At 33.5% G+C, this 25,961-nt stretch overlaps 14 protein-coding genes across 14 annotated transcripts; 7 read left to right on the top strand and 7 right to left on the bottom strand.

Moving 5' to 3' along the window:
* Position 1: 1 nt before the first annotated feature.
* On the top strand, positions 2-635 carry BX663DRAFT_504087 (ribosomal protein L28e). The gene is made up of 3 exons (XM_051526865.1): positions 2-148; positions 235-411; positions 476-635. The coding sequence occupies exons 1-3, from the start codon at positions 8-10 to the stop codon at positions 572-574; spliced, it is 417 nt and encodes a 138-aa protein (XP_051384122.1). The 5' UTR covers positions 2-7; the 3' UTR covers positions 575-635.
* A 1,140-nt stretch (positions 636-1,775) lies between these two features.
* Positions 1,776-3,186, top strand: BX663DRAFT_504081 (uncharacterized protein). Its single transcript, XM_051526864.1, has 4 exons — positions 1,776-1,880; positions 1,988-2,246; positions 2,302-2,679; positions 2,734-3,186. Exons 1-4 carry the CDS (start codon positions 1,855-1,857, stop codon positions 3,133-3,135), a joined length of 1,065 nt encoding a protein of 354 aa, XP_051384121.1. The 5' UTR covers positions 1,776-1,854; the 3' UTR covers positions 3,136-3,186.
* Positions 3,187-3,416: 230 nt separating this feature from the next.
* BX663DRAFT_541860 (putative zinc finger motif, C2HC5-type-domain-containing protein) lies at positions 3,417-5,200 on the top strand. Its single transcript, XM_051530795.1, has 3 exons — positions 3,417-3,570; positions 3,647-3,909; positions 3,977-5,200. The coding sequence occupies exons 1-3, from the start codon at positions 3,436-3,438 to the stop codon at positions 5,070-5,072; spliced, it is 1,494 nt and encodes a 497-aa protein (XP_051384120.1). The 5' UTR covers positions 3,417-3,435; the 3' UTR covers positions 5,073-5,200.
* Positions 5,183-6,982, top strand: BX663DRAFT_550542 (P-loop containing nucleoside triphosphate hydrolase protein; the record flags this gene model as incomplete). The annotated part of the gene is made up of 5 exons (XM_051531219.1): positions 5,183-5,223; positions 5,293-5,372; positions 5,476-6,000; positions 6,071-6,522; positions 6,584-6,982. 5 exons carry the CDS (start codon positions 5,183-5,185, stop codon positions 6,980-6,982), a joined length of 1,497 nt encoding a protein of 498 aa, XP_051384119.1.
* Positions 6,983-7,027: 45 nt separating this feature from the next.
* BX663DRAFT_504075 (CTP synthase) lies at positions 7,028-9,142 on the bottom strand. Its single transcript, XM_051526863.1, has 2 exons — positions 8,855-9,142; positions 7,028-8,783 (listed from the first exon to the last, which is right to left on the bottom strand). The coding sequence occupies exons 1-2, from the start codon at positions 9,021-9,023 to the stop codon at positions 7,255-7,257; spliced, it is 1,698 nt and encodes a 565-aa protein (XP_051384118.1). The 5' UTR covers positions 9,024-9,142; the 3' UTR covers positions 7,028-7,254.
* Positions 9,143-9,712: 570 nt separating this feature from the next.
* BX663DRAFT_504074 (uncharacterized protein) lies at positions 9,713-10,216 on the bottom strand. Its single transcript, XM_051526862.1, has one exon. It carries the CDS (start codon positions 10,187-10,189, stop codon positions 9,899-9,901), a length of 291 nt encoding a protein of 96 aa, XP_051384117.1. The 5' UTR covers positions 10,190-10,216; the 3' UTR covers positions 9,713-9,898.
* A 269-nt stretch (positions 10,217-10,485) lies between these two features.
* BX663DRAFT_504073 (uncharacterized protein) lies at positions 10,486-11,043 on the bottom strand. Its single transcript, XM_051526861.1, has one exon. It carries the CDS (start codon positions 11,006-11,008, stop codon positions 10,757-10,759), a length of 252 nt encoding a protein of 83 aa, XP_051384116.1. The 5' UTR covers positions 11,009-11,043; the 3' UTR covers positions 10,486-10,756.
* Positions 11,044-13,656: 2,613 nt separating this feature from the next.
* BX663DRAFT_451708 (uncharacterized protein) lies at positions 13,657-14,632 on the top strand. Its single transcript, XM_051523762.1, has one exon. It carries the CDS (start codon positions 13,677-13,679, stop codon positions 14,550-14,552), a length of 876 nt encoding a protein of 291 aa, XP_051384115.1. The 5' UTR covers positions 13,657-13,676; the 3' UTR covers positions 14,553-14,632.
* BX663DRAFT_504067 (60S ribosomal protein L16) lies at positions 14,556-15,823 on the bottom strand. Its single transcript, XM_051526860.1, has 3 exons — positions 15,783-15,823; positions 15,501-15,639; positions 14,556-15,092 (listed from the first exon to the last, which is right to left on the bottom strand). Exons 1-3 carry the CDS (start codon positions 15,798-15,800, stop codon positions 14,641-14,643), a joined length of 609 nt encoding a protein of 202 aa, XP_051384114.1. The 5' UTR covers positions 15,801-15,823; the 3' UTR covers positions 14,556-14,640.
* Positions 15,824-16,092: 269 nt separating this feature from the next.
* Positions 16,093-18,950, bottom strand: BX663DRAFT_432216 (glycosyl hydrolases family 31-domain-containing protein; the record flags this gene model as incomplete). Its single annotated transcript, XM_051522912.1, has 2 exons — positions 16,093-17,961; positions 18,048-18,950. The coding sequence occupies 2 exons, from the start codon at positions 18,948-18,950 to the stop codon at positions 16,093-16,095; spliced, it is 2,772 nt and encodes a 923-aa protein (XP_051384113.1).
* Positions 18,951-19,494: 544 nt separating this feature from the next.
* BX663DRAFT_431818 (uncharacterized protein) lies at positions 19,495-20,263 on the top strand (the record flags this gene model as incomplete). The annotated part of the gene is made up of 4 exons (XM_051522888.1): positions 19,495-19,694; positions 19,759-19,840; positions 19,902-20,096; positions 20,168-20,263. 4 exons carry the CDS (start codon positions 19,495-19,497, stop codon positions 20,261-20,263), a joined length of 573 nt encoding a protein of 190 aa, XP_051384112.1.
* A 59-nt stretch (positions 20,264-20,322) lies between these two features.
* Positions 20,323-21,318, bottom strand: BX663DRAFT_586938 (uncharacterized protein; the record flags this gene model as incomplete). Its single annotated transcript, XM_051532248.1, has 1 exon — positions 20,323-21,318. One exon carries the CDS (start codon positions 21,316-21,318, stop codon positions 20,323-20,325), a length of 996 nt encoding a protein of 331 aa, XP_051384111.1.
* Positions 21,319-22,221: 903 nt separating this feature from the next.
* Positions 22,222-22,478, bottom strand: BX663DRAFT_504063 (uncharacterized protein). The gene has a single exon (XM_051526859.1). The coding sequence runs from the start codon at positions 22,450-22,452 to the stop codon at positions 22,231-22,233; it is 222 nt and encodes a 73-aa protein (XP_051384110.1). The 5' UTR covers positions 22,453-22,478; the 3' UTR covers positions 22,222-22,230.
* Positions 22,479-23,146: 668 nt separating this feature from the next.
* BX663DRAFT_504060 (uncharacterized protein) lies at positions 23,147-25,934 on the top strand. Its single transcript, XM_051526858.1, has 8 exons — positions 23,147-23,295; positions 23,368-23,449; positions 23,532-23,880; positions 23,942-24,206; positions 24,277-24,522; positions 24,593-24,922; positions 24,995-25,132; positions 25,201-25,934. The coding sequence occupies exons 1-8, from the start codon at positions 23,206-23,208 to the stop codon at positions 25,843-25,845; spliced, it is 2,145 nt and encodes a 714-aa protein (XP_051384109.1). The 5' UTR covers positions 23,147-23,205; the 3' UTR covers positions 25,846-25,934.
* The last annotated feature ends 27 nt before the right edge of the window (positions 25,935-25,961 follow it).

Genomic DNA, 25,961 nt, shown 5'->3' with positions numbered 1-25,961 from the left:
GACAACAATGAGTTCCGAATTGGTCTGGGCTATTATCAAGAACAACAACTCCTTCCTTGTTAAGCGTCAAGGTGTTCAATTCTCTTCTGAACCCTCTAACTTGAAGAACATCAACTCCTTCAAGTACTCTGGTCTTGCCAACTACAAGGTAAAATAAAAAAAAATTACTCTTGAGGATTAGAGAGACGATTGGCATTAATTAAAACTTTTAAAATTTTATTGATGATTCATTAGAATGTTGCCATTCTCCCTACTGCTCGTGGTGTTCGTGTTACTACTCGCAAGGCTAACAAGCAAAACTTCCCTGCCAAGTCTACCAACTCTGTTGTTATTGCCAAGACTCGTCGTCAAACCTCCAAGTCCGTTGCTAACTTGATTGCTCGCAGCCACTACAGACCCGATCTTCGTGCTGTAAGTATTTAAAAGCGTGAATTATGTAAACATACATATTTATATATCTTAAATATTTGTGTAGGCCGCTGTTGCTCGTGCTTCTGCTATCCTTTCTTCTCAACAACCCAAGAAGGTTCGTGCCAAGAAGGAAGCTAAGGGTCCTCGTGCTCAAAAGAACTAAATTATTATAAAATAAAAATTTTATAATAAAAATATAATTCATTCCCTCATCTTTTTATAAATCTTCATATTGTGGAATCTCGGGTTTATTTTGTTATTTTTTATATATTTATATACATATTTGAGGAGGTTTTTTTTTCTTTCTTAATTTGAGATTAATCATTATTTTTGCTTTTGTTGTTCCTCTAAAGCTTTTAATCTTTCTTCTAGTTTAGCAGTATAAGCTTCAGTTTCATCACGGTATTCTTTATATTCTAAATGTTCCCAAAGTAATTGGTATGCCATTGTTGTACCTGTCGCTAACACAATACATTTCACTAAGGGAGTCCCATATTGATAATAGAATCGACTTGCTCCACTTTTAGGCGTTGAAGTGTTATAAAAACGTCGACCTACTGTTTTTGTGGCTAATCTAATAAGTGACATTGACGAAAGAGTAAAGAAAGAGAGCTTTTTTATTTAATAGTATGCACTCACTCACCCACCCACCCCCCTCCCTTGAAAAACTTCCACAAATACAAATTCGGTACTTGAAATATACAGCTAGTATGTTATCACCATTAGTAATCCTCTTAACTGAAGACGGTGTTATTTTTTCTCATTTCATAATTTATGTATAATGTAGATCTATAAACAGGGATCAGAAGATAATAGATCTTGTTTATATTTTGTTTTTTATTTTTTTTATTTATTTTTTTTTAATAAAGCCATTTTCGTATAAATTTATATAAAATTCATTTTTTAAAAAAAATAATAATAGAAGCCTGCTTTTAACACTAACTGTTTGCTTCTTTAACTGTAATTAGAATACAATCTCTTTTTATCCAGCTAGCTTGAGCTTATTTTATAAATTATTTGGGAGAAAAAGATATGAAATTTAAACGTGAAAGGAATAATTCATATTAGCATTTTCTTGGGGGGTTTTATAGCTCGCTTAAAATATTGTCAAAAAAAAAAGGAAGAAACAGTATATTTGTAATATGTTTCGAATTCTTTTCAAGTAAATACATGTTTATAAAGATCTTGCTGAAATAAGAAAGTTAGTTTTGCTCTTTAAGCAAGATTATTTGGCAGGAGAAGGGCGAAAGCGTCAAGTCTTTCACTAGCATAAAATGTAAGTCACATTCTAGATGACGTATTTTTTTTAGGTTCATACGCGTTTTTATTAATGGAATTATTATTGAACATTTCCACTCACTAGATAAATTTTAATTTTCTATTCCTTTTTTTTTTTCCTCTTTTTACTTATTATAAAAACTTATACACGCATATATAAATAAAATGGTTATGGAAGCGTCTATGATTGTGTTAGTAAACAAAACAAAATCTGGCATTGTATCCAAAAGCTAACTTTTATTTTTTTTTTTCCTTTATATTTTCTTTTTTCTTTTTTTTTTTTAAAAAAAAAATAAAGCGTTGACAATTCCGAGTGGATGCGTAACGGCGACTATTCACCTACTCGATTAGTAGCACAGAATGAAGCCGTCAATCTCATTTTTTCTTCCAAGACACAGTCTAATCCAGAAAATACAGTTGGATTAATGACAGCTGCTGGTAAAGGGCCTGAAGTTCTTGTCACTCTTACCAGCGATGTCGGTAAAATTCTTTCTGCTTTACATTCTGTAAAGGCAGGTGGAAAGCCTAATTTTTTGACTAGTGTGCAAATCGCCCAAGTAAGTTTTCTCGTACCCTATACTACACATACACAATTATTTATTATGTTTATAGCTTGCTTTGAAACATAGACAAAATAGAAATCAACGTCAACGCATCATTGTGTTTGTCGCCAGTCCTATCGACGCCGATGAAAAAGCACTCGTCAAGTTAGCCAAAAAGTTAAAAAAGAATAATGTTGCTGTTGATGTAATTAACTTTGGTGAAGAAGCCGAGAATACATCTCGATTGGAAGCATTCATTAATAATGTGAATAATAGCGATAATAGTCATCTTATTACTATTCCACCTGGGCCTCATCTCTTAAGTGATATGCTGATTTCTACACCTATTGTATCTGGAGAAGATGGTATTCCTGGTGTTAGTGGTGCTGGTGGTGCAAATGATTTTGAATTTGGAATTGATCCTAGTCTTGATCCTGAACTTGCTTTGGTAATAAATAAAAGTAACTGTGATAATCGTTGTAAGTTAATTTTTTTTTGCTAGGCATTACGTATTTCTCTTGAAGAAGAGAAGGCACGTCAAGAAGCTGAAAAGGCAAAGAATGGAGGCAGCAGCAATAAAGAGAATACACAGGAATCATCTTCTGTGGCAATAGATTCAACGGTGGATAATGATGAAGATGCTGAACTTCAAGCTGCTTTAGCTATGTCGATGAATGATAATAATATGGTCCAAGATGAAGATGAGCAAATGGAAGATTTAAATGAAGATGAAGCACTTCAAAGAGCACTAGAGATGTCTATGCAAGATGATAATAATAATGATGATGAAGAGATGATGTCAGCTGTATTGGGTTCTTTACCTGGTGTTGATAAGAATGATGAGCGTATTCAAAAGGCTTTAGAAGACATGGATAAAAATAAGAAAGAGAATGAAAAGAAATAAGGGATGGAGTTTTTTTTTTTAAAAAAAAAAAGAAGAGAAAAGAAAAGAAAAGGAAAAGGAGTGTTATAAATAAAAATAATATATACTATAATCATGTAATAATTGTACATTGTTATTGAAATATTAATATACTGGCATACTTTATCTAAGAGTCATTTTTATAAAGTATATAAGTAAATGCATAACAGCCAATAAAGATTTTGCATTTTTAAAAGTCACGTTCACCGCAGCTATTTCTTCTTGAGTCAAGAAAAGAAATAAGCATTTTGCTTAATCATTAACTGACACATCATTTTCAAAATGTCATCACTCGAAAGTTGGGCTATTGATAAACTTAGTGTATTTTTGGGATTCGACCCAGAGACTTTACAAACACAAATTATACCTTATTTAATGTCATCAAATTCACCTGATGCTTTTGCAGACCAATTAATGGTAAAACATATACATTTATATACAAATATACACTTTACGAGTTTTGTGTCAACTTATAGATATAAATATATATTAGGATATGGTAGGCACAAGTGATGATGCTTTAAATTTTATTCAAGAATTCACAGCACGTCGATTTCAAAAAGAAACAAAAAAGCAACCATTAACGCCAGTTACAAACAAGATGCCTCCTGTTAGTATCGTAGAAGAGTCATCAGCACCTATTTTGGATACAACAGTAGAGAATGCATTCCCTTCTTTGCCCTCACAATCATATGAAACAGTTTGGCCAGCAAATATTAACGTACATCAAAAAAAGGAAGATGAATATTTTGCTGGGTAAGTTAAGAATAAGAAGCAACACTTTGTATATATATTGATATTGATATTGATATCTTTATGCTAGACTACGTAAATCTAAACGATCTAAAAATCGATCCCAACAATCCTCAGCAACAAAGGAATTAAGAGCTACTGCATTCCCTTCGGAACAGAAAAAGGAAACGAGTAAAAAGAAGGAGTCTAACAAAAAGAATAAGGAAATGACGTTAGAAGCCGCTCTCAAGGAACTTGATATTAAATCATCTGAAATAGGCAAAAAACGAAAAACATGTAACTGTCAAGCTACGAAGCATCCCTTATTAATTGTGGCGCCCAATTGTCTCAGCTGTGGGAAAATTATTTGTACGGCGGAGGGTGTAGGGCCTTGTACATTCTGTGGCTCGCCTGTCCTTTCAAAGGAACAGCAAATTGCTCTGATTGCACAAGCAAAGAGGAAGCGTGCAGAAGAAAAAAGGGCCAAAAATCAACCAAAACGAGTATTATCGACACCGCAAAAGAGTGGTATGGCTGCCTATGCCTCAAAACTTGGAGGAAGTATGTTATCGCCCTATCAAAGTAGTGATGAAGATGACATAATGATGCAAAATCGATTGAAGGCAGAGCAACATAAAGATAAATTATTAGAATTTCAAAGAACAAGTGCTCAACGCAGTACGGTGATTGATCAAGCTACAGATTTTGAGTTACCAACAGACCAATCAAATCCATGGTTGACGCCACAAGAGAGGGCGTTAGCATTGAAAAAGCAACAGGCTAATTTGAAAAGATTAGAACAACGTGGAAATGCTAATAGACATAAAGTGATGACTATTGATATACAAACAAAGCAAGTGAAAGTTGAGGATGCAACTCAACCATCATCATCATCAGAAGACGAAGACAATGAAGAAAACCCAGTTGATATTAAGAATAAAAGGCCTTCTAATCCTGAAGATACTACTTCGGCAGGAACATATGCCTATAATCCTTTATTAAAGGGAATCACGGCACCTAAATTTATTAGTAAACAAAAAGATAAACACAAATCTAAAGGGCGATTAAGAAGAAAGGAGCGTGTTCAGTATGAGTTGGATGATGTCATGAATGATTACATGTATTCAACAAGTGTAGCTGACGATGATACAGTTGATCTCCTTCATGAACCTGTTGCTTGTCCATAATAAATTACTGTAATAAAATAAAACCCCGATATCAATTGCCTTTTACTTGGAAATTTTATAATAAAGATCTATTCTTTTTTTTTTTTTGATTGATTGATTGTTTGGTAATTATGAATTTTGCAGCGCTTTTTTATGGAGAAGAAGGTGCAAGGTAATACGGTAAAGTTCCCTGGGAAAAGGTTAAAATAGTCTAAAATTAATAAATTTGGAATGTTTGCAGATTAGATCAAGCTTTTCAGTTAGCATTTATTGAAAACGAGTCTCCTCTTTCCATCTTACTTAAAGGCGATTCAGGAATAGGTATATCAAAAAGTTATAAAAAGAATCATCGTTTTTGTTTTTTTTTTTAATCAATTGTAAGAAATATACTTTTCTTAAACTAATAACAAATATTGAAATTTAGGCAAATCCTATATTGTTCACCAATTAGCCAAAAAATATAATGTCACAGTCTATACTGCTATGTTAGGCGATCTTGCTGCTAATTATCGAGGGCAACTCAATCATGGACTAAAACGCATTTTATGGAAGGCAAAGGCTCCTAATAGTCTTATTCTGATGGAAGATATTGATAGTTTTTTCCCTGGACACGGAGAGATTGACAATGGAGTATTAATCAAGATGCTTCAGACTTGGCTACAAACTATTCATCATCAAGTAGGATTTATTGCAACAACACGTCATCCTGAACGAATAAGTACGCATGCTTTTCATTTATTTAAAGATGAAATTCAATTAGATATTCCTATACCTGAAGAAAGATATAAAATTATGCAACATATTATTAAGCAATCACATTTTAGTATGATAGGCGATGATAAACTTATTCGACAATTATCAAATCAAGCCCATGCATTTGTTGCTGCTGATCTTGCACATTGGTGTCGGTTAGCAGAAGAGGATGCCATAAAAAATAAACAACAAAAAGGTATACTCATGTAAATATAATATATGCCAAAAAAAAAAAATAATAATAGTACTTAATTTACTATGTTAAGTTGGACAGGATAATTTTGAAAGGACATTAAAACATGTTAAACTCACCAGTAGTGGAGGAATTAATATGGCAGAAAAGCCTGATCCAGTGCGATGGAATGATATTGGTGGCTTAAAAGAAGCTAAAGCTGCATTAGAGGAATCAGCAATTTGGATATACCAACATGCAGATGCTTATCAACGTCTAGGGATTTCACCCTCTAAAGGGATATTATTGTATGGTCCACCAGGAACAGGAAAGACTCTTCTGGCAAAAGCAGTAGCTACTGAATCTTCTGCTAACTTCTTACCTGTCCATATTCCTGACCTCATCAAAGGCGAAGTAGGAGAATCTGAAAAAGCTGTCTCAACTATTTTTAAGACTGCTATACGATGTAGTCCTTGTGTTATCTTTTTAGATGAACTTGAAGCAATTTTTTCATCAAGAGAAAGTACTGGAGATGTTGGAAGAAAGGTAAAGTATTCATATATTCGTATTTAAACTATGTATTTATACTTTAGTATTATTATTCTAGCTTATTTCACAATTTTTAATCGAGATGGATCATCTTGATAAGTTAGTGGATCAGCAAGTGATTTTATTAGGTGCAACCAATCATCCAGAAATGATTGATCGATCCATATTAAGACCGGGGCGATTAGATCGTCTAGTCTATGTGGGCCCGCCAGATCGTGAAGAGCGACTAGCAATCTTAAAAGTATTAAAACAGAAAACTAGGTTGAACAGTGACATTCAATTGGATCTCATAGCTGATCAGACAGAAGGTTACACTGGTGCTGATCTTAAAGCTGTCATTCGAAAAGCAGGGCTTTTAGCTTTAAAACAAAATTTAACGGAAATTCAACAGAAGAATATAGAACAAGCATTAACGTTTGTTACCCCATCAGTTAACTGCGATATTGTTATGGAATAATAGTGTGTAAATATATTAATATAAATAGTTAATAAGTGTGTATACTTTATTTTTTTTTAAAAAAAATATACAAAAAAGAAAGTCTAAAATAATATTAAAATAAGTTTTTTTTCCTTTTCTTTTCTTTTCTTTTTTCTTTTCTTTTTTTTTTCTGGTTTTTATGTGCAACGCATATACATATTATGTGTGTAAAGGGAGAGGAGAAGGAGGAGAAGGGGGAGGAGAAGGAGGAGGGGTTATAATAATAAAAAACTCTAAAATGTTATATTTATTTACAAAGAAGCATCAAGTTCACCAACAGCAGCCAAAATGAGACCCTTGAAGAGAGGAGATGGGTTCAAAGGACGAGTTAAATATTCAGGATGATATTGACAACCAACAAAGTAAGGATGATCATCCAATTCAACAATTTCCATACGTTGACCAGTTTCATCTTTACCAACAAACTTAAGACCCTTAGCTTCGATTTGATCTACTAACTCGGGATTTACTTCATAACGATGACGATGACGTTCGTCAATTGAAGTCTTGTTACCATACAATTTACGAACACGAGAGTTCTCGGTACCTTCTTGGAAGACAGTAGCACGTAAACCAAGACGCATGGTACCACCCATATGAGTCTTGGAAATTTCAGGCATATAAACAACAACAGGAGTAGGTGTATCAGGATTCATTTCAGCAGAGTCAGCATCAGTCATACCACAGACATTACGAGCAAATTCAATGACAGAGATTTGCATACCGAGACAAATACCCAAGTAAGGAATCTTGTTTTCACGAGCCCATTTAGCAGCCATGATCATACCTTCAATACCACGACCACCAAAACCGCCGGGAACAAGAATACCGTCAGCAGAGCATAAGTTTTGCCATGATTCATGGAATTTGATAGGGTCAGTCTTGAGAGCAGCAGATTCTAAATCAGTAGCTTCAATCCATTTAATTTCCAACTTACGTTGACAGGCCAAAGCAGCATGTTCAAGAGCCTTGTAAACAGAGATATAAGAATCATGAAGATTAGTGTATTTACCAACAAGAGCAATAGTGACAGTTTCATGCAAATGTTCATAGCTACCAGCCAAGGTAGTCCATTTGTTCCATAATTCTTCACCGGCTAAACGTCTTTCATCACTAATCTTAAGAGCATCCAAGTTAAGACGACGACGGAAGAAATCGATAACACCATTTTCACGCATCAAGATAGGAACATGATAAACAGAAGAAACATCATGTACGGCTAAGACTTGCTCAGGAGCAACATGACAGAACATAGAGATCTTACTAGCCACACTAGGATCCAAAATTTTAGAGGAACGACAAGCGATTAAATCGGGGGTTAAACCAGCACCACGAAGATCACGAACACTCATTTGTGTAGGCTTCGTCTTTTGTTCACCAACAGAACCCACAACAGGCACAAGAGAGACATGAATTAAGCAAAAGTTTTCATGACCCACACGGAATTGGAATTGACGCATGGCTTCGACAAAAGGAGCAGATTCGATATCACCCACAGTACCACCTAATTCAATGATACAAACATCGGGTTTCTCACCAGAGCCATCAATAGGTAAACTGGCAACACGCTCAACCCAGCTTTGAATAGCATCTGTAATGTGGGGGACGACTTGAACGGTTTTACCGAGATAATCACCCTTGCGTTCCTTTTCAATAACTTCGCTGTAAATTTTACCAGTTGTAATGTTGTTGATACGGCTTAATTCGACGTCTAAGAAACGCTCATAGTTACCCAAATCCAAATCTACTTCACCACCGTCATTCAATACAAAAACCTCACCTAATGAAAAGGTATATCAATCAATATATATGATCAACACTATCCTTACTTCTTTTTTTTTGTTTAATTACCATGATCTAAAGGGCTCATTAAACCAGCATCAATGTTAAGATAAGGGTCGATCTTAATAGCTGTCACACGAAGACCTAAACTCTTCAAAAGAGTACCAGTACTGGAAGCGATAACACCTTTACCAATACCAGAAATAACACCACCTGATACAACAATATATTTAGTCATGATATTCCTTATTTTCAATTAGTTATGTATATAAGTATCTATATCTTCTTCTCTGACAACAACAAGAAGAAGTGTTTAAAACGTATGTAAATAGTGTTGTAAAAACAAGAAAAAAAAAATGAAAGAATAATTTGTCAATTATTTTTTTTTCAACAGAAACCTCGGAAGTTGTTTGTGACTTGTTAAAAATAAACAAATAGTTAATTTGAAATTTGTGTATAAGCCACTAATTACTACTGTATAAATTGATGTAAAGAATAAGCCACTTTTATAAAAAAAAATACACATAAAAGGAAATAATAAAAAAACAGTTAAAAGACTATATAAAGAACTCAAAATAAAATTTGATTTATTTTTATTTAACTATTATTTTCCTACGTATCTACTAAATGAATGAATATTCATATTTAATTAGCGTAAAAATCAGAATAAAAATGTAAAATGAATAAGTATTTTAAAATGTACGCATGATATCCAGCTTCCCTTTATACCAACAAATAATATATATACAAATATGTATTCGTATAATTTATATGCTTTGTTCGCTATAGTTACCACCAAATCTTTTAAATAAATTAGAATTTCAGACAGTGACCAATTAAAATATGAGAATAGAAAGAAAAATAAAAAAAAAATTGTTTAATTTTAGGACATTTCTTGATTTTCTGAATACTGCTTTAAAAATCGTCGTTGATCAAGAAGTAGCCAAAAGCTTTTTATAAAGATGCATATAAATTTTAAAATTATTCTGTTCAATAGTATAATTTAAAAAAGATGTATTTTATTCCTTGGGAATAATCGATAAATAGAAGTTCGATATTTAATGGAAGAGAAAAAAAAAATATTATACTCTAAAAAGTGGATCACAGATCAAATCAAATTATGCTATGACTTCGTTTTTTAGAACCAACATGGTAATTGAACTTTGAAGATACGCCATTATCATTCAAGATGTCTTGTCGTGATATTAAATCAAATCCGAAATCTAAATCAACCATAATTTCAACAAGTTGCTTGTACTTTTCAAATAATGCTTGAATATCAGCGAAATCAGTAGAAAGGCCGGCGTAATCAATAATAATTAAACGGATAGGCTCTGTGTTTGTGCGTAGGAGATGAATCAAGTCTTGCATTGTTCCAGCACAGTGGTCCAATTCTTTATACATGTTGTCAATAGAACTACCCACGTCGCGTTTTTCCAAGTTCACTGACGCATTACAACGAGGTGACACGAACACCTTCCAAGCCAAACATCGAGAGCGCAATTTATTTATCATTTGTTGTAAAAGTTGTACCTGAGTAGTGTGAGATTCGTTACTATAAGATTTTCGCACATATCCAATTGCCACGATTGCTGGTCCTTGAACGTGGAGTTTATAAGAAGAATGCACATTCATCGAGATACGATATTCTTTTTTTAGTACCCAGAGCCAGCGACCACGCTTTTTAATACCTTCTAATGATAATTGAATACTTCTGCCAAACGATTCATCACTTCCAAGCCATTGATCCACTTGAGGAAGCGAGATACGGGCTTCTTCAAAGTATTTTTTCAAGATCTCTTTCAATACATCCCTACATACAAACAGTTTTTCATATCGTTCCTTGTTTTCTGGTTCAATGGTAGACATGTTTTGCTTGAGAACATGCAAAACGCTAGCTTTGGATACAGGTAAAAGATCACAAGCTGGCATTTCAGTAACGTAGTCAATTTGGTCGTCGGCTGGATAATTTTATGAATCTCCAAGCATATGTGTAGGGCTTGAAGGACGGGTGTCGATAAATGATTGAAAGGTGAAAGGATCGCGGTCCATGACGTCTTTACCAATCGCAATTGGATGCCTCGCACCTAAGGAACTAATATAGCAAACGTCTAATAGACTTGTTTCAAAGTAAGCTTTAGCTTTCTTCCGGTTTTCATTACTAGGTGGCAGACCAAGAGTAAGGCAACATGCCTGGCCATATGTAAGCTTGTCATCATTCATGACGTTCAAGAATGAGATAAAAAAAAATCAAAAACATGATGCAAAAAAGGGGCTACAACAGTCCCAACTTTAAGCCAATCACAGCTCTTTAGTATTTGCATAAAATTTTATACATGTCTCAGAACAATCTTGTGTACACCAAACGGAAAAATTATTCGCGCATTTTTTCAAAAAAAAAGCTTAGCACATCTGTAAAAAAAAAAAAAAAAAAAAAAAAAAAAAAAAAAAAAAAATAGCACTAGTCAAGCATACGTAAAATGCACAAATTTATTAGATAGGTTTACGATTAAGACAATCTTCAAACTTGGAAGCAGAATAATTACAAAATTCTCAAAGATCACTATACAATATTCTATTGCAAGCGTCTGCAATTTTTAAAGTCAATGTTTCTTCCAAAAGCTGCTCTCTTTTAAGTTTGCTTTTACAAACCGATCAAAATTGCTCGATGGGGTTAAGCTCAGGCGAATAAGGGGGCAGATATACGCACTTATAGCCTCGGCTCTCAATAAGGTTTTGAATGCCTTGGTGTTTATGAATAGGAGCATTGTCCATTATCAGATAATGACCTTTAAATTCCTCATGACGGTCCATTACATCCAAAACACTATTGATAAAATTAAAGTAATGCCCAGTAACTGCACCATTGTTACTGCTCACTTTTGAAGTGAATTCTCCTACTGCTTTTCTCTTTTTTTGATGGAGGCAACGCTCGTGGTCTTCTTACACAGATATTCACGGTACCAGAAGGAGGAATTTACACCTAAAATGATAGTGGTCTTTGCTCTCGTTTTGGGTACTTTCACAATCGCATGATTACCTTCTTTGGACCAAGAGAAGTTTCTTCTAAGATTGATATGAAAAGCAGCTTCATCAATAAACACACAATTGCTGGTAAAGTCTATATCTATTTCCACCCTTTTTTTTTACCTACTGAGGACACTCTTCAATTTTTTTCAGGACTGTTTCTCTCTACTGATTGTAAACGTGCCTGCTTGAATGTAATTCTACATTTCTCCTTTACAAATTTGTTAAAGCCGCTTTTACTGATATTGAGTTTGCCAAACCTATCAGTCAATACATTAAATATATCGTCTAATGTAATGGAGTCGGTGTTTTCGTCTGCCCATTCAATCATGAAGTTCTTATGCTCGTCAGTTAAGATTGGTGGTCTACCCACTGGTCTTCCGCTGCCCGTAGCTCTTTGAATGTGCTCTTGAGGAGCTTTGTTGTTCTTGGTCGCCCAGCCCTGTGCTGTGCAAACATTGATATTAAGAAACATCACAGCAGCACAAATGCTCATCCCTTTTTCCTCGACAAGATAAAAAAGCTTCTCTTTCTCCGTATCCTTATAGTGTTTATATACTTTTGTTCCCTTATTCGTTTGCTTTTTGTCGTTTGATGATGTTTCAGTTTTCGTTTTTATTTTTTTTTTCTCGGGAGGCTTCAACCCTGTATAACGGTCGTAATCAGTTACGCTTTCGACTGGATACATCTCATTATCAACCTCCATTTGAAACTCTATCACTTCATTTCCTTCCATGTCATGTTGATTTCCTAAACCGTCTTCAAAAATAATGTTCATCTTCTTAAATGTTGTAAAGAAAGAGAGTTAAAAAAAAATTACGCTAATCTTTTTCAATTATGTACGCCATTTTTTTTTTTTTTTTTTTTTTTTTTTTTGTAACTACAGTAATTAACTCTATCATTATCACTAAGAAATCTTTCAAAAATATTCAGATTGTTCAAGAATATTATAATATGTATGAAAGGATATCGCTTCTATATTAAGCTTTCTGATTCTTTGACTCTTTGTTGACATAAGAATTTCAAAAATGAATAAATGAGTAAATGAAATTTATATTCTCTATCATATATATCTGAGATAGATAGCAGCAAATGTATCATAAATGAGATGTATATTTAAACCGAAATATTGTTATTTATCAAAACCCTTTTCCTTCAAAAAAGAAGAAGAAGAAAAGAGAGACAAAAGACTCATAGGACTAAATGTACGTTATGACTCGATTTAGGGCTTTTAGACAAGTCAAAGTGGTTCCAAAATCTTATTGAGAGTGAGATATAAAATACAAAAAGTTGACTATGCAAATATTGGTTGAAGTGAAGCATATATTGCAATATCTTCGAACTAACAAAGTACTTGATTCGTAATAAGTGTATTCTCACTATAATTTTTAAAATATAGTAAACCAAGAAAATATTGGGAATTCTTTTTATTTTCTTATTTACAAATGGGAAATGGGAGATATACACATATTTCACCAAGAAGAAAACAATAAATTAGTTCCAAATACTATATTCAACTCTCATGAAAAATCGTTTCTTCAAAATAATTGCAGAGATCTATTCCTATATAGTTCGAGTGGTTATGCGTGTGTAATTTTCGCTCAAAAGGGATACTTTTTTATGGACAAATTACATGTAGCAGTTATGAAAGAAATTACTTTATAAACTTGTTTAAAATAATGTTTGAAGTATTGAAAATAAATGGTATTTTGCATATATGAATCGATCATAAATAGAACAAATATTATCAACTTTGTTTTGTTTAGTAACTAATTTTCACATGATTTTTTACTTTTGTGCAATGTCATACTCCTTTTTTTTTTTCTTTTCTTTTTTTTTTTTTTAAGAATTTATACAGAGAAAAATGTCTTCCTTATCATCTTCATCTATTCAATTTTGGAATGACATTTGCACAAAGGCCTTCAACAACGATCCTGATGCTAACGACTTTGTTTTATTTTTCGAGGGCTGCAAAATACCTCAGCACGATGACACAGGTCTTATTTTGTATTCTTGGACCACACTACGTGAAGACTATCAACAAAAACTCCAACAATTAGGTTGTGCAATTCAACAATCAAAACCTGATGAGCTACAGTTCACTTTATCTTCTGAAGAATTAACATTATTATTCAATGAAAAAAGTAAAATTCGAACCAAATGGCATAGCAATCGTCAAAAGGCCCTTAAAGAACACTTGAATAAACTTTTACAACAGCCCTTGACATTGCTTACGCTTAATAGTAAACATCGATTAGCCCTTGTGAAGCAATTTGTTGAAGATTATGGTTCTGATTTAGGTTCTGTACCATTCTTGCGTGGGCTTACAGGATTATTAAAATACCAACTTGAGCATCCTCAGTCAATTGCAGAATGGTCAATGAACGAATTCCTCCTAACTCAGAATAATGAAGATGCCATGGATGCCTATATTCGACTTTTACGTGGTGTTTTATGTATGCAAAACATCTATCAAGATGATATTAATGATACTGTAGCAATTGATATTGACACAGTATGTGAGCAACCGGAATCGATACTTATTTGGAGAATGAGTCCTGAATTAGATGATAAGCTAATTCGGGACATTTTGAAATCTCTACCAAATATAAAAGATGTTCAAAAACATGGCTACAAAGTAACCGATATACCCAGAAAGCAATCAACATCTGAACACCAAACATTATTTCAATGGGTTTATGAAATCTTTAGTTATTGTTTATCATTTTTACATAAATAATTATTTCCTTTTACAATATCAAAAAAAAAAAATTTATTTGTTTATAACATAATGAAAGTCTTTTCTTTCTTTTTTTTTTTAATGATATTTAGTGACCGAGAGCAGCAATGGCAGAGTTAACATCCTTGAGGGCATCAGCCTTAGATTCAACAGCCTTCTTTTGGATAGCAGCAAGGGCAGTCTTGCGTTGGTAGTAAGCAGCAGACTTAGCCTTACGCTTCTCTTCAAGCTTGGCAACAACATCTTGGTATTTCCAGCCAACTTCGTGAGAAATACGGCCAATGGTGGTGTACTTACGTCCGGGCTTAAGACGGAGGACACGAAGAGCATCAGGAATAACCATACGCTTCATGCGGTCATAGGGAGCAGGAACACCTTCGAAAAGCTTGATACGGTCCAAGGCAGCAGCACCACGAGCAGTCTTGTGGGGGATCATACCACGGATGGCCTTGTACAAGATGCGAGAAGGAGCACGGAAGTGGAAAGCACCACGACGGGGGTTGACGACACAACGCTTGTTAAGGTAAGCGTGGTACTTCACTATAATATTTCAAAAGAAAAAATTAGTTTATCATATCCATTTTTTTCAATATCTTTATCACGTAATATATACAACACAAATACACATGCACACATTTATACACATATTTTTTTTCTGTTGCTTATTTTAACCAATAAAAGTAGAAATATAAAATCGACTATCACTCATGATTCCTTTCATTGTGTTGCCTTTTTTTCTTCATTATATATCAGGTTGAATTGTTTTTGCTTGTTGTGTCTCCTTTTTTTTTTTACTCTCCTCTATTTTTTTAGTAACTTTGAAATTGACATCATTACCGAATTACATGTATATAATTGTGCATTTGTGTGCATTGGCAAATGTAATTATGTTTACGTGTATATATTACGCTTCTGTCAATTTTTTTAAAAGAAAAAAAAAATACGTACACTTGTTACGGAAGAATTCACCGGAAACATTCAAGGCTTCACATCTAACGACGACAATCTTTTGACCATTGAGGGCTTGCTTAGCGACAATGCTAGCCAAGCGACCCAACAAGTGACCTTTACCATCAATAACGAGAGTCTATTTTTTTTTTTTTTTGTAAGAGATAAAATATCATTCAATAAACTTGCCATATATAAATATGTATGTATGTATGTATGTGTATATATATTCTTTGTTCATAAATTGTAATGAACAGTATAATGTCATTTGACGATTAATACCTTTTCGAAAGTAGACATGCTTGAAATTCAGTAAGAAAAAAAGAGAAGGAGCAAAATTTTTTTTACAGAGCAGAATGGTGTTTAGGGTCCAACTGCTAAGCCACATTTCTTTAAAAAATTTAATCCAATTAAGAGTCACGATCATAACGGCGTTTTAAATTAGGATTTTCATACTGTTTGAAAGAAATTAATAAATCAAAGCATGAGATCAAAAAAAAAAAAAAAATAGGTAATGATATTCAAGCTAACAATAAAAAAAAAAACAAAAACAAAACACTTTCTTTCTTCTTATTTTTATTATTATGTTTGTTTAGTTGATAATAATAGACCAGTCACATTGAGTAACAGATACCTTAGGATCCTTAATGACAACAACCTTGTTTTCTTCATCATATTCAAATTCACCTGGAGTAGTACCATGTGAATTCTTGATTGTGATACTTGAAGGCTTTTGCTTTTGTCCCAAGATACGAATACGCTCAACACGTACTTTACTAATTGACTGAGCAAATTCTTTCGCTTTAGAAGAGGTAGGATCCTCATGTAAACTACTACATTGTAATGTTTGACCATCAAATACAAATTGAGTATGCGTATAAGCTCCCTTTTCAAAAGCATAAGTCTCTTCATCATCCATATAGAGTGTACCCACTGCATCCCCTTTTTGGCTCTTAGCTACAATTAAGGTAAAGGGATCTAAACGCATAGCTGGAGAACTGCGACGAATACGTTCACGACGAGGTATGATGTGACCGCCTTGGTAATAAGCAGGAATGGTGTCCAAAGGCGCATCTACAGTCTGCCATCCATTAGTAGCAGCAACTGTGATGAAGGTCTTGGTATTATACCAGGGTTCATTTCCAGGGAAATAAATCTCAACCTTGTCAGTACCTTCAGTAGTTACCGGCTTAACAAGAATGGATTCACCTACCATAAATTGGTCATCCATATCAAATACAGTTTCATCATCAGGGAATTCCATAAACATGGGACGCATCATAGGTGTACTATTTTTGTAGGCGTCATAAAATAGGGTATACCAGTAGGATAAGAGTGCATAACGTTCACGGAGAGCATCGCGTGTGATGGATTTGTATGGCTCAGCTGACAAATAAGGTTCACGTCGTTTAGTATCAATATGAGCATGACCACGGAAGAAAGGTTGATAAGCACCTGCTTGATACCAACGTGTCAAAAGTTCAGGTGTAGGGTTATTGAAGAAACCAGGAACATCTGCACCTGTAAAGGGAACACCACCCATACTATTACCTAAAATCATAGGGTTTGTATAGCGAAGAGACTCCCAGTTAGCTATATTATCACCTGTCCAGATAGGACCCACACGTTGAACACCAGCATAAAAACCGCGTGATAAAACAAATGGACGCTTTTGCGATTCAGTATCAGTAATACGCTCACGTACACCATCAGCAGTAGCAGAATGAGATAAAAAGGCATACAAATTATGAAGGACACGATTTTCCCAGCGACCATCATGAATCATTTCTTTTTGTATAGTGATCTCAGGTCCATTGAAAACAGAAGGTTCGTTCATATCGTTCCAAATATGAACGTTACCACGAGTTCCTTTAAATTTATCAAAGCGAAATTGCTTTTTCCACCAGTCGTAAGATTCTTTGTGAACAAAATCAACCCATGACGATTGTCCTGGCCAACACCAGGCTTCATAATCAGATCCATCAGGTCTTTTAACAAATAAGCCCTTGTCTTTAGCTTCGTCACAAACATAATAGTTGGGAGCTCGTTTGATGTGAGGATCAATAATGGTTACCAACTTACGGCCCTTGTTATCAAGGACTTCTTCCATTTCAATTGAGTTGGGAAATTTAGGCAAGTCCCAAGTAAAATATTTTTTATCATCAGTATATTCAATATCGAGCCAAATCACATCATAAGGCATGTCATTCTCATCAAATTGTCTATCAACCTCTAAAACATCTCTTTGATTGATGTAATTCCAACGGCATTGATGATAACCAACGGCAAACATTTGAGGCATAGCTGGTTTACCTGTTAATGTGCTGTATTGGTGAAGTACATCTTTAGTAGAGGGACCGAAGAAGACAAAGACATCAAGTACACCAGCTTCTGAGATCCAATGAGTCTGAGTTGAAGTTGCTTGGTTTTTGTTTGAACTAAATACCTTTTGAACAGCGCCCTGAAAAAAAAAAAAAAAAAAAAAAAAAAAAAAAAAAGATTTAAAAAAGGCTATCATTTTATGTTTAACAATGAAAAAAAAAATACCTTTAAACCTTCAGTATTAGTTTTTACAATGTCAATCCATGTCTCAGAGGGGTTCATCCAAAAAATACCAGTTGATAAACCTTTACGATGAGCAACCATAAGAGGCACAGCTCCGTAAAGTGAAGTAGGACTATCTAAAGCGTACTCAAAAACATCTGTATTATAAAGTCGATAAGGATCTGTGTAAGCACCATCATGATTACCACGAGTTTCCTTCAAAGAAAGACTTGTAGCATGTTCAGGAATACCATAAACATGAGGAAAATTGTGAAAAGTGATATCTAAACCAATTGATTCAGGACCATTAGGTTTAGGATCTGTCCAAGTCTTAAATGTCTCTTCCCATAAATCCTTTTCTGTTTCAGCCTCCACCATTTCTACAGTACCATCATCGTTCTTCTTTTCAATCATCTTTGGCTTATAGGACTCTTTTGTACGCAAATGCTCGAAATTAAAGAAACCACGGTCGTTAAAAGTAATGACAGGCTCGTCGTTTACAAGGAATTGAATACGAACAGGGTGAGGAAAGATAATAATTTTACGTGTTGCATCCATTTGAATTGATACAACACCATCATCAGCCTTATCAAATAGCATCACCTTTCCAGCTTGAGGCTCCTTTACAAGTGTATAGAGAGCATGTTCATCATAACGAGGTTTAATGGGTAGTTTTTCATTGATACGAACGCGTGCTGTATTATCTTGAAGGACAGTCAAATCTAAAGTCAGAATAATATCTGTTTCTGTATTTTTGATATCTGCAGAGATTTTATTGTTTAATAATTTAACGGAATCTTTGATTAAGGTATAAGGGGATGTTTCTAAAGTAGCCTCATCTGCATAGGCTCGGTTTCGTCTACAGAATCCAGATTGAGAACATGTCTTGAAGTCTTCAAACTTCATAGCAAAAGCTATCGAAGTTAAAAACACCACTGTTATGGTTAGTTTAGGTAAATGTCTTCCTAAACTAAACTTCATTGTTCTATTTCTTTGTTAAAAAAAAAAAAAAAAAAAAAAATGATAAAATAAAATAAAATAAAATAGAAAGAAATTAGTAGAAAAGAAATAGCCAAAACAGGAGTCCTGCTAAAATTCTACGTCGTTAAATTTGATTGGCTAATGTTAAGCACATACAAAAATAAAATGATGACTATTTAATTGAAGAACATGGACAATCAAGACAACATACTACTATTATTATAACCCTTTTGTATTATGTAATATTCTATTATTACGTAATATGATGATGACCATTATGTATAATATTTATGCAAGAAAAAAAAAAAGACATGAAAGCTATACTAAATAAATATCAGATGAATTATTTCAGAATCATTATTATGTGATGATAAATTCAGCTATATTTCTAATATCGATTTCCCTTCCTTTTTTTCTCTTTCTTTTACTTTTTTTTTTTTTATATATATACATAATTATCATGTCCACTATGCTCAATTCTAATTCATCCACTCTAGAAGAAGGACATCAGCAGCAGCAGCAACAACAACAACAACAAAATGAACAAATAGTTCATATGGCTGTTGACGTTATACAACAATCAATTGATTTAATAAATAGATTGAATGATAAGCAATATACTTTTATTTCAAAGGTAATGGCTGGCGGAACTATTGGTAAACATATTAGGTATTGCATTTTAGATAGAATGCTAGTATAGTGATCATTATTAATGTGAGTCTTAACACTATAGACATGTTTACGATCATTTCAAGTTATTGTATAAGCAACCTGAAGATCTATCGATAGTAAACTATGATTTGCGAAAACCTAATGTAAGTTACATATTTATATTTATTAGACCTCAAGTTGTTCATTGTAATTACTCCTATATAGAATCCGTCAGAAACAGAACGACGTATTGCCATAAATAACCTTAAAGAGTTACAAAAAAAAATTAAAGAACAAAGTTTCCTCGTTCCTTTAGAAAAAGAATTGACTTTGTTAGCCGTTATTGACTCAAATGATAAACAAAAATATACGTTTAATTCATCGTTTGGAAGAGAATTATTGTATTGTTGCATTCATGCGGTAAAAGAAAAAAAAAGTATTATGGATCATAAAAGATAATATACATGAATAGTAACTCTATTTTCTTGTAGATTCATCATTATGCCTCAATCAAAGCTATCTGTATTGAACAAGATATATCAATGCCTTATGAGTTTGGTATGGCATTTTCAACTTTACAAAGTTAAAAAATAGTTTATTATTAAACGGCAATAAATTATAATAGAGGAAGATTTTTTTTTTGTTTCTATACACTTTCTCCTTCATGATAAAATTTATCTAACAAATTATGAGATCTTTTTTTTTCTTTTTCCATTATTTTATCTTTTAATTGTTGCTCTTTCCACATCTCTGACATAAGCTTTTCTCTTTCATTGATTTGACCTATAATCTTTTGCATTGCCATATGCTCGCTTGTCTCTCTGTTTACTCTCTGTATTTCTCTCTTTAACGATACTTGCCGCCTCTTTTTTTCTTTATTATTACTTGAAAGAGATTTGAAGAAGGAATTGTCAAGACACGAAAGCTTTTTGTATTTAAAAAACTTTTTGAATTTCGAAAGCTTTTCTCCTCCTCCTCTAAATACGAAGGACTCTGATTTCTTTTTTGGCTTCGGCTTCTTTTTTAAAGTAGTAGCTAAGCTTTCTTGAGTGGCACAAGATATGGGATGCGTGACCAACACTTTATTTTGTTCCTTAGCTACCGAAGTTTCTAAAGATGTCCTTTGATCTCCAGGGAATAAAATGTCAGAGGATAAACGATGATCATCACCTTTAGTCATTGATGATGCATATCTCTTCTTGTTGACATATTTTTGAAATATAAACAATTTAGCAATGCGCTTTGTTATTGAGAGTGTTTGTTTCTTTGATTGAAGTGGTTCTGTTTTAGAAGTATTTTTATATTGTTGTTGATTAGAATTTAGTTTATTGCTGACTGTTAGTAATTCTTGAGATGAAGACATTTTTTCACTCAAAGCTGGCAGAAAGATAGGATAATAGGCTTGAATCGGTGTACTAAAGGAGGCAGTTTCTATGTCTAAATCATCCTTTATATTCTGGGTCGAGAAGGCTTCAAATGGTTTCCAAATAGTGTTTCCACAACTCACAGCCTCAAGGAAACCTTCACATTCTGTTTTGCTTGTTCTAGAAAAGATAAAAGAAGACGCCCACAAATATAATCTTTCTGAACTAGTTTGAGTCAAGCAAAAGGTATAAAGAAAGAACGAGAATAAGATTAACATATCAAGTAATGTAATTTAAAAGGATTCATCTATTTTCTTTTCTTTTTTTTTTAAAAAAAAAAAAAGTATTGTTGACTCTTGTTCTATTTATTTATAAGGAATTGATAGACAATCAAACAGAAGAAAAAAATATATATATACCCTATATACAATTATTAGACAACAAATTATATACATAAAAAGACAATATGCTAGCTTTTGACATTAGAGAACAATGGGTTATTTCGTATAAATCAATGAAGTTAGGTTTCAGAAGCACATATTTATGTATAAAAATATATATATATATATAAATGGAAATGGCCTTATTATACGTAGGTATACTTTACCTACAGTGCTCACCGTGCCAAATGGTTTTAACTCTCAATCAGAAAATCTCTAAACTTAAACCTCAATTGGCTTGTATTTTACATTTCAATTAGTAAGCTTGACTAAAATCAATTTTGGGCGATTTCATTGAGATCTAAAATAGCATCTTTCTTGACATTTCTTATACGTATAGATATCTACTTTACTGTTCTTAAAAATACTAGTATTGACGAAACAAAGACTGAAAATGTGTTAAATATTCTATGGACCATATGTTATTTTTCTTAATTGTCATATAATATATAGTAATAGTAATTAAATGCTCTCTTTTCTTTTTATATCTTTCTATCACAAGCATATAATACTAGTTTTTTTTTCTTCTATTGGTTTCGGATTATATAGGAATATTTAAACCCAATAAGCACACTGATAAAATACATATATCAAAATTGCCAGGAGAAAATTCTTTTAATAAGTGAAAGAATTAAAAGATCCTTAATGAGCTTAAAGGGAGAAAAAAAAAGGGAGGGGGGTGAGGAGATCTAAATAGTAGGATGAGAATTTATGAGACTATCAGTCATTGACTACTGAAGGCTCATACATTCAATTCAGGATCTGCTGATCTAAGGCTATTAATGGTGGTGGCAATTGTTTATCATGTTGAAGGTATTCAACTTTATATAACAAAAGTTGGATAGTTGGCCAACGTATATTCCATTGACTGTAATAATCGCCACGATACTTAGTAGGGTGGGTCAGTAGCCTGTTTAATAAAAATGAAATAGGATCAGGTATGGTAGAAAGCCATTGAAGGCAGCAACGCATATTGATGTGAGTTTTAGTGAGAATATGAGTGAAGTGTCGAATGCAAAAAGTGGAATAGTTGCTGGGAAACCAACCAAGACATCACCAGATACAACGATTCTATTCGACAAAAGACATAAAGCATCTATCAAGCAGGTTCAAGAGGAACAGAGGGACAACACTGTAAGATCAGCCTTTTTTTTTTTTTTTTTTTTGAGGGCAGATGATTCAGATTCTCTTGACAAATATTCACGAATAACTTGATCTAGGACTGGAGCGGGTGGAGGTATTGTTTCCAAATTGGGAATTGAGGTCAATACAAACTAAGGAGAGCAACTATTTCGCTGTTGAAAGTGTTGGTAAGGGATGTCTGGTAAGCTATATGATTGAAGCAAAAACCTGGCTTTGAAGGACATGAATACGTTTATGCATGATTGGACGTTTCAAGATATAAAGCCTTAGGGTCGTTGATGAACGAGAAGAACTACCAAAGATATGACAGATATAAGTCTTCCGAGCAGCTTTTAAGTTTATCAGCATGAATTTTAGTACACCTAGTAATAACCAGGTCTAGTACACTTACAACAAATTAGATGTATTTGATTTTTTTTATACTCCTTTAGTTTTTATTTAGTGAGAAAATCCACAAAATGAGCTGCAGTGGTGGCTTATACCAAAAATTTTAAATAAACTCCTCCTTTTTTTTTTTTTTTTTTTTTTTTTAAAGCAAAAGTCTACTTTCTTCTTTTGTAACAATACTTTTTTTTTGTCAAAATGTCAGCTCCCGAGACTAAACCTAAGGTTGAGAAGAAGGCAAAAGCACCTAAAGCTAAAGAAAGTGCTGCTAGTGCTTATCCTCTTGAGGTAAACTTGAGTTTTTATTTAATTTGACCTTTTTATTTATTTTTTTTAATTTATTTTCTTAACATGTTCTAGATGACACCCGCTCCTGAGTATCTTCAACATCGTATGGAAATGTTTGACAGATTAAAGGCTGCCGCCGATGCTGAAATTGCCAGTAAATATTAACAAAAAAGAAAAAAAAAGATAGAAGCATAAATATCAACTAAGAACCAAAATGCTTTTTTTTTAATATATAGAGAAGCCCCGTGAACCTATCACGATTACTTTGCCTGATGGTTCAAAGAAAGAAGGTACTTCTTGGGAAACAACACCTATGTCAATTGCTATTGAAATTTCCAAGTCTCTTGCTGACCGCGTTGTGATTGCCAAGGTTAATGGTGAACTTTGGGATTTGACTCGTCCTCTCGAAAGTTCTTGTGATTTACAATTACTTGATTTTGATAATGATGAAGGTAAGATGGTTTTCTGGCACTCTTCTGCTCACATGTTGGGTGAAGCTTGTGAACGTCATTATGGCTGTCACCTTTGTATTGGTCCTCCATTAAAGGAAGGTGGTTTCTATTATGAAATGGGTGTTAAGGATCGGTAAATTAGAGTATCTTGTATTAAGAGTTGATAATGGAAACTTATTTTACTTTATTCTTAGTGTCGTTTCTCAACAAGACTATCCTAATCTTGAAAAGTTGGTTACTCAAGTTGCTAAAGATAAGCAAAAGTTTGAACGTCTTGTGATGTCCAAGGAAGATCTTTTAGAGATGTTCAAGCATAATGCTTATAAGGTTCATATTATCAACGATAAGATTCCTGATGGTACTTCTACTACTGTTTACAGATGTGGTCCCTTAATTGATTTGTGTAGAGGTCCTCATGTTCCCCACACTGGTCGTGTTAAGGCCTTTGCTGTTACTAAAGTAAGATCATAAAGTAAAAAAAAAAAAAAAAAAAAAAAAAAAAATGGGTTTGTTCAACTTGTTGTTATAGAATTCCGCTTCTTACTTCTTGGGTGATGCCAAGAATGACTCTCTTCAACGTATTTATGGTATTTCCTTCCCTGACAAGAAGCTTATGACCGAATATAAGAAGTTTATTGAAGAAGCTGCTAAGCGTGATCATCGTAAGATTGGTAAGGAACAAGAACTTTTCTTTTTCCATGAATTATCACCTGGTTCTGCCTTTATGCTTCCTCATGGTGCTCGTATCTATAACTCCTTGGTTAATTTAATGAAGGTAATAAAATAGCTTATTATAAAAATAAAAAGATGAATATTAAAAACTCTTTTTTCTTTTTCATTATTAGGAAGAATATCAAGTAAGAGGTTTCACTGAAGTCGTTACTCCCAACATGTTTAATTTGAAGCTTTGGAATCAATCAGGACATGCAGCCAAGTATAAGGAGAATATGTTCTGTTTTGAAGTTGATAAGGAAGAATTTGCATTAAAGCCTATGAACTGTCCTGGTCATTGTTTAATGTTTGCTCATAAAGAAAGAAGTTACCGTGATCTTCCTATTCGTTTTGCTGATTTTGGTGTCCTTCATCGTAACGAATTCTCCGGTGCTCTTTCTGGTTTGACTCGTGTTCGTCGTTTCCAACAAGACGATGCACATATTTTCTGTCGTGTTGATCAGGTAAAAAAAAAAATAAAAAAAAAAAAAAAACTTGTGTTTGTATTCAGACTATTTTTATTTTCATTGTTTTAGATTGAACAAGAAATGGCTGGTTGTTTCGATTTCTTAAATCACATCTATGGTATCTTTGGTTTTGATTTCCACTTGAAACTTTCTACTCGACCTGAAAATTATATTGGTGAACTTAGTGTTTGGGATAACGCCGAAAAGGTAAAGTAGATTGACATATAATATCTTCCCTCTTTTTTGATTTACCCACATGTGTATCTATTTAATAGATGTTGGAAGCTTCCTTGAATCGTTTCGCAGCTGAAAAGGGAACTACCTGGGAAGTTGATCCTGGAGATGGTGCCTTTTATGGACCTAAGATTGACATTGTCATTTCTGATGCACTTCGTCGTAAGCATCAATGTGCTACTATTCAACTTGATTTCCAATTACCTGAACGTTTCAAGTTGGAATACCGTACGGATGGATCTGAAAATAACAATGCTATGGCCCGTCCTGTCATTATTCACCGTGCCATTCTTGGTTCAGTTGAACGTATGATGGGTATTATTATTGAACATTTTGCTGGTAAGTTCCCCTTCTGGTTATCACCTCGTCAAGTTCAAGTTATTCCCGTTGCTGCAGCCTTCTTCGATTATGCCAAGGAAATTACAGACAAGTTAGTCACACTTGGTATGCATGCTGACGCTGACTTGAGTGATAATACCCTCAACAAGAAGATTAGAAATGCTGAGCTTGCTCAATATAACTTTATCTTTGTTGTTGGTGAAGTTGAGCAAAATACACGTTCAGTTAATGTTCGTAATAGAGATGATGTTGGATCCAAGACTAAAGGACAAACCATTCCCTTGGATGATGTTCTTGCTAGTCTTCAAAAATTGAAGCAAACTAAAAGTTTAGAAAACAAACTTTAAACTTTAACTGTCTCCCATCCCATCAAATATAAAATACAAATAAAATGTGTAATTGACTTTTAAAAAAAAAAGAAGTGACCATGTTTTTTTAGTACCTTTTTTTTAAAGATAAACAA

Source organism: Cokeromyces recurvatus (assembly GCF_025118155.1).
Source record: "Cokeromyces recurvatus strain NRRL 2243 chromosome Unknown BX663scaffold_8, whole genome shotgun sequence".
Taxonomy (NCBI): Eukaryota; Fungi; Mucoromycota; class Mucoromycetes; order Mucorales; family Mucoraceae; genus Cokeromyces; species Cokeromyces recurvatus.
Note: the sequence above shows the minus strand (reverse complement) of the source record. Positions and strands in the feature narration are given on the sequence as shown.

What these genes read in the sequence shown, in the direction of transcription:
- BX663DRAFT_504087 (XM_051526865.1), top strand. Translation starts at nt 8, where the DNA reads ATGAGTTCCGAATTGGTCTGGGCTATTATCAAGAACAACAACTCCTTC. An exon ending in CTGGTCTTGCCAACTACAAG is followed by an intron (nt 149 to 234) that starts GTAAAATAAAAA and finishes ATGATTCATTAG; the next exon opens with AATGTTGCCATTCTCCCTAC. An exon ending in ACAGACCCGATCTTCGTGCT is followed by an intron (nt 412 to 475) that starts GTAAGTATTTAA and finishes ATATTTGTGTAG; the next exon opens with GCCGCTGTTGCTCGTGCTTC.
- BX663DRAFT_504081 (XM_051526864.1), top strand. Translation starts at nt 1,855, where the DNA reads ATGGTTATGGAAGCGTCTATGATTGT. An exon ending in CTAGTGTGCAAATCGCCCAA is followed by an intron (nt 2,247 to 2,301) that starts GTAAGTTTTCTC and finishes TTATGTTTATAG; the next exon opens with CTTGCTTTGAAACATAGACA. An exon ending in TTGATCCTGAACTTGCTTTG is followed by an intron (nt 2,680 to 2,733) that starts GTAATAAATAAA and finishes TTTTTTTGCTAG; the next exon opens with GCATTACGTATTTCTCTTGA.
- BX663DRAFT_541860 (XM_051530795.1), top strand. Translation starts at nt 3,436, where the DNA reads ATGTCATCACTCGAAAGTTGGGCTATTGATAAACTTAGTGTATTTTTG. An exon ending in CTTTTGCAGACCAATTAATG is followed by an intron (nt 3,571 to 3,646) that starts GTAAAACATATA and finishes AATATATATTAG; the next exon opens with GATATGGTAGGCACAAGTGA. An exon ending in GAAGATGAATATTTTGCTGG is followed by an intron (nt 3,910 to 3,976) that starts GTAAGTTAAGAA and finishes TCTTTATGCTAG; the next exon opens with ACTACGTAAATCTAAACGAT.
- BX663DRAFT_504075 (XM_051526863.1), bottom strand. Translation starts at nt 9,023, where the DNA reads ATGACTAAATATATTGTTGTATCAGGTGGTGTTATTTCTGGTATTGGT. An exon ending in AATGAGCCCTTTAGATCATG is followed by an intron (nt 8,784 to 8,854) that starts GTAATTAAACAA and finishes CCTTTTCATTAG; the next exon opens with GTGAGGTTTTTGTATTGAAT.
- BX663DRAFT_504074 (XM_051526862.1), bottom strand. Translation starts at nt 10,189, where the DNA reads ATGTATAAAGAATTGGACCACTGTGCTGGAACAATGCAAGACTTGATT.
- BX663DRAFT_504073 (XM_051526861.1), bottom strand. Translation starts at nt 11,008, where the DNA reads ATGAATGATGACAAGCTTACATATGGCCAGGCATGTTGCCTTACTCTT.
- BX663DRAFT_451708 (XM_051523762.1), top strand. Translation starts at nt 13,677, where the DNA reads ATGTCTTCCTTATCATCTTCATCTATTCAATTTTGGAATGACATTTGC.
- BX663DRAFT_504067 (XM_051526860.1), bottom strand. An exon ending in TGAATTCTTCCGTAACAAGT is followed by an intron (nt 15,093 to 15,500) that starts GTACGTATTTTT and finishes GAAATATTATAG; the next exon opens with TGAAGTACCACGCTTACCTT.
- BX663DRAFT_504063 (XM_051526859.1), bottom strand. Translation starts at nt 22,452, where the DNA reads ATGCGTTGCTGCCTTCAATGGCTTTCTACCATACCTGATCCTATTTCA.
- BX663DRAFT_504060 (XM_051526858.1), top strand. Translation starts at nt 23,206, where the DNA reads ATGTCAGCTCCCGAGACTAAACCTAAGGTTGAGAAGAAGGCAAAAGCA. An exon ending in CGCCGATGCTGAAATTGCCA is followed by an intron (nt 23,450 to 23,531) that starts GTAAATATTAAC and finishes TTTAATATATAG; the next exon opens with AGAAGCCCCGTGAACCTATC. An exon ending in AGGCCTTTGCTGTTACTAAA is followed by an intron (nt 24,207 to 24,276) that starts GTAAGATCATAA and finishes TTGTTGTTATAG; the next exon opens with AATTCCGCTTCTTACTTCTT.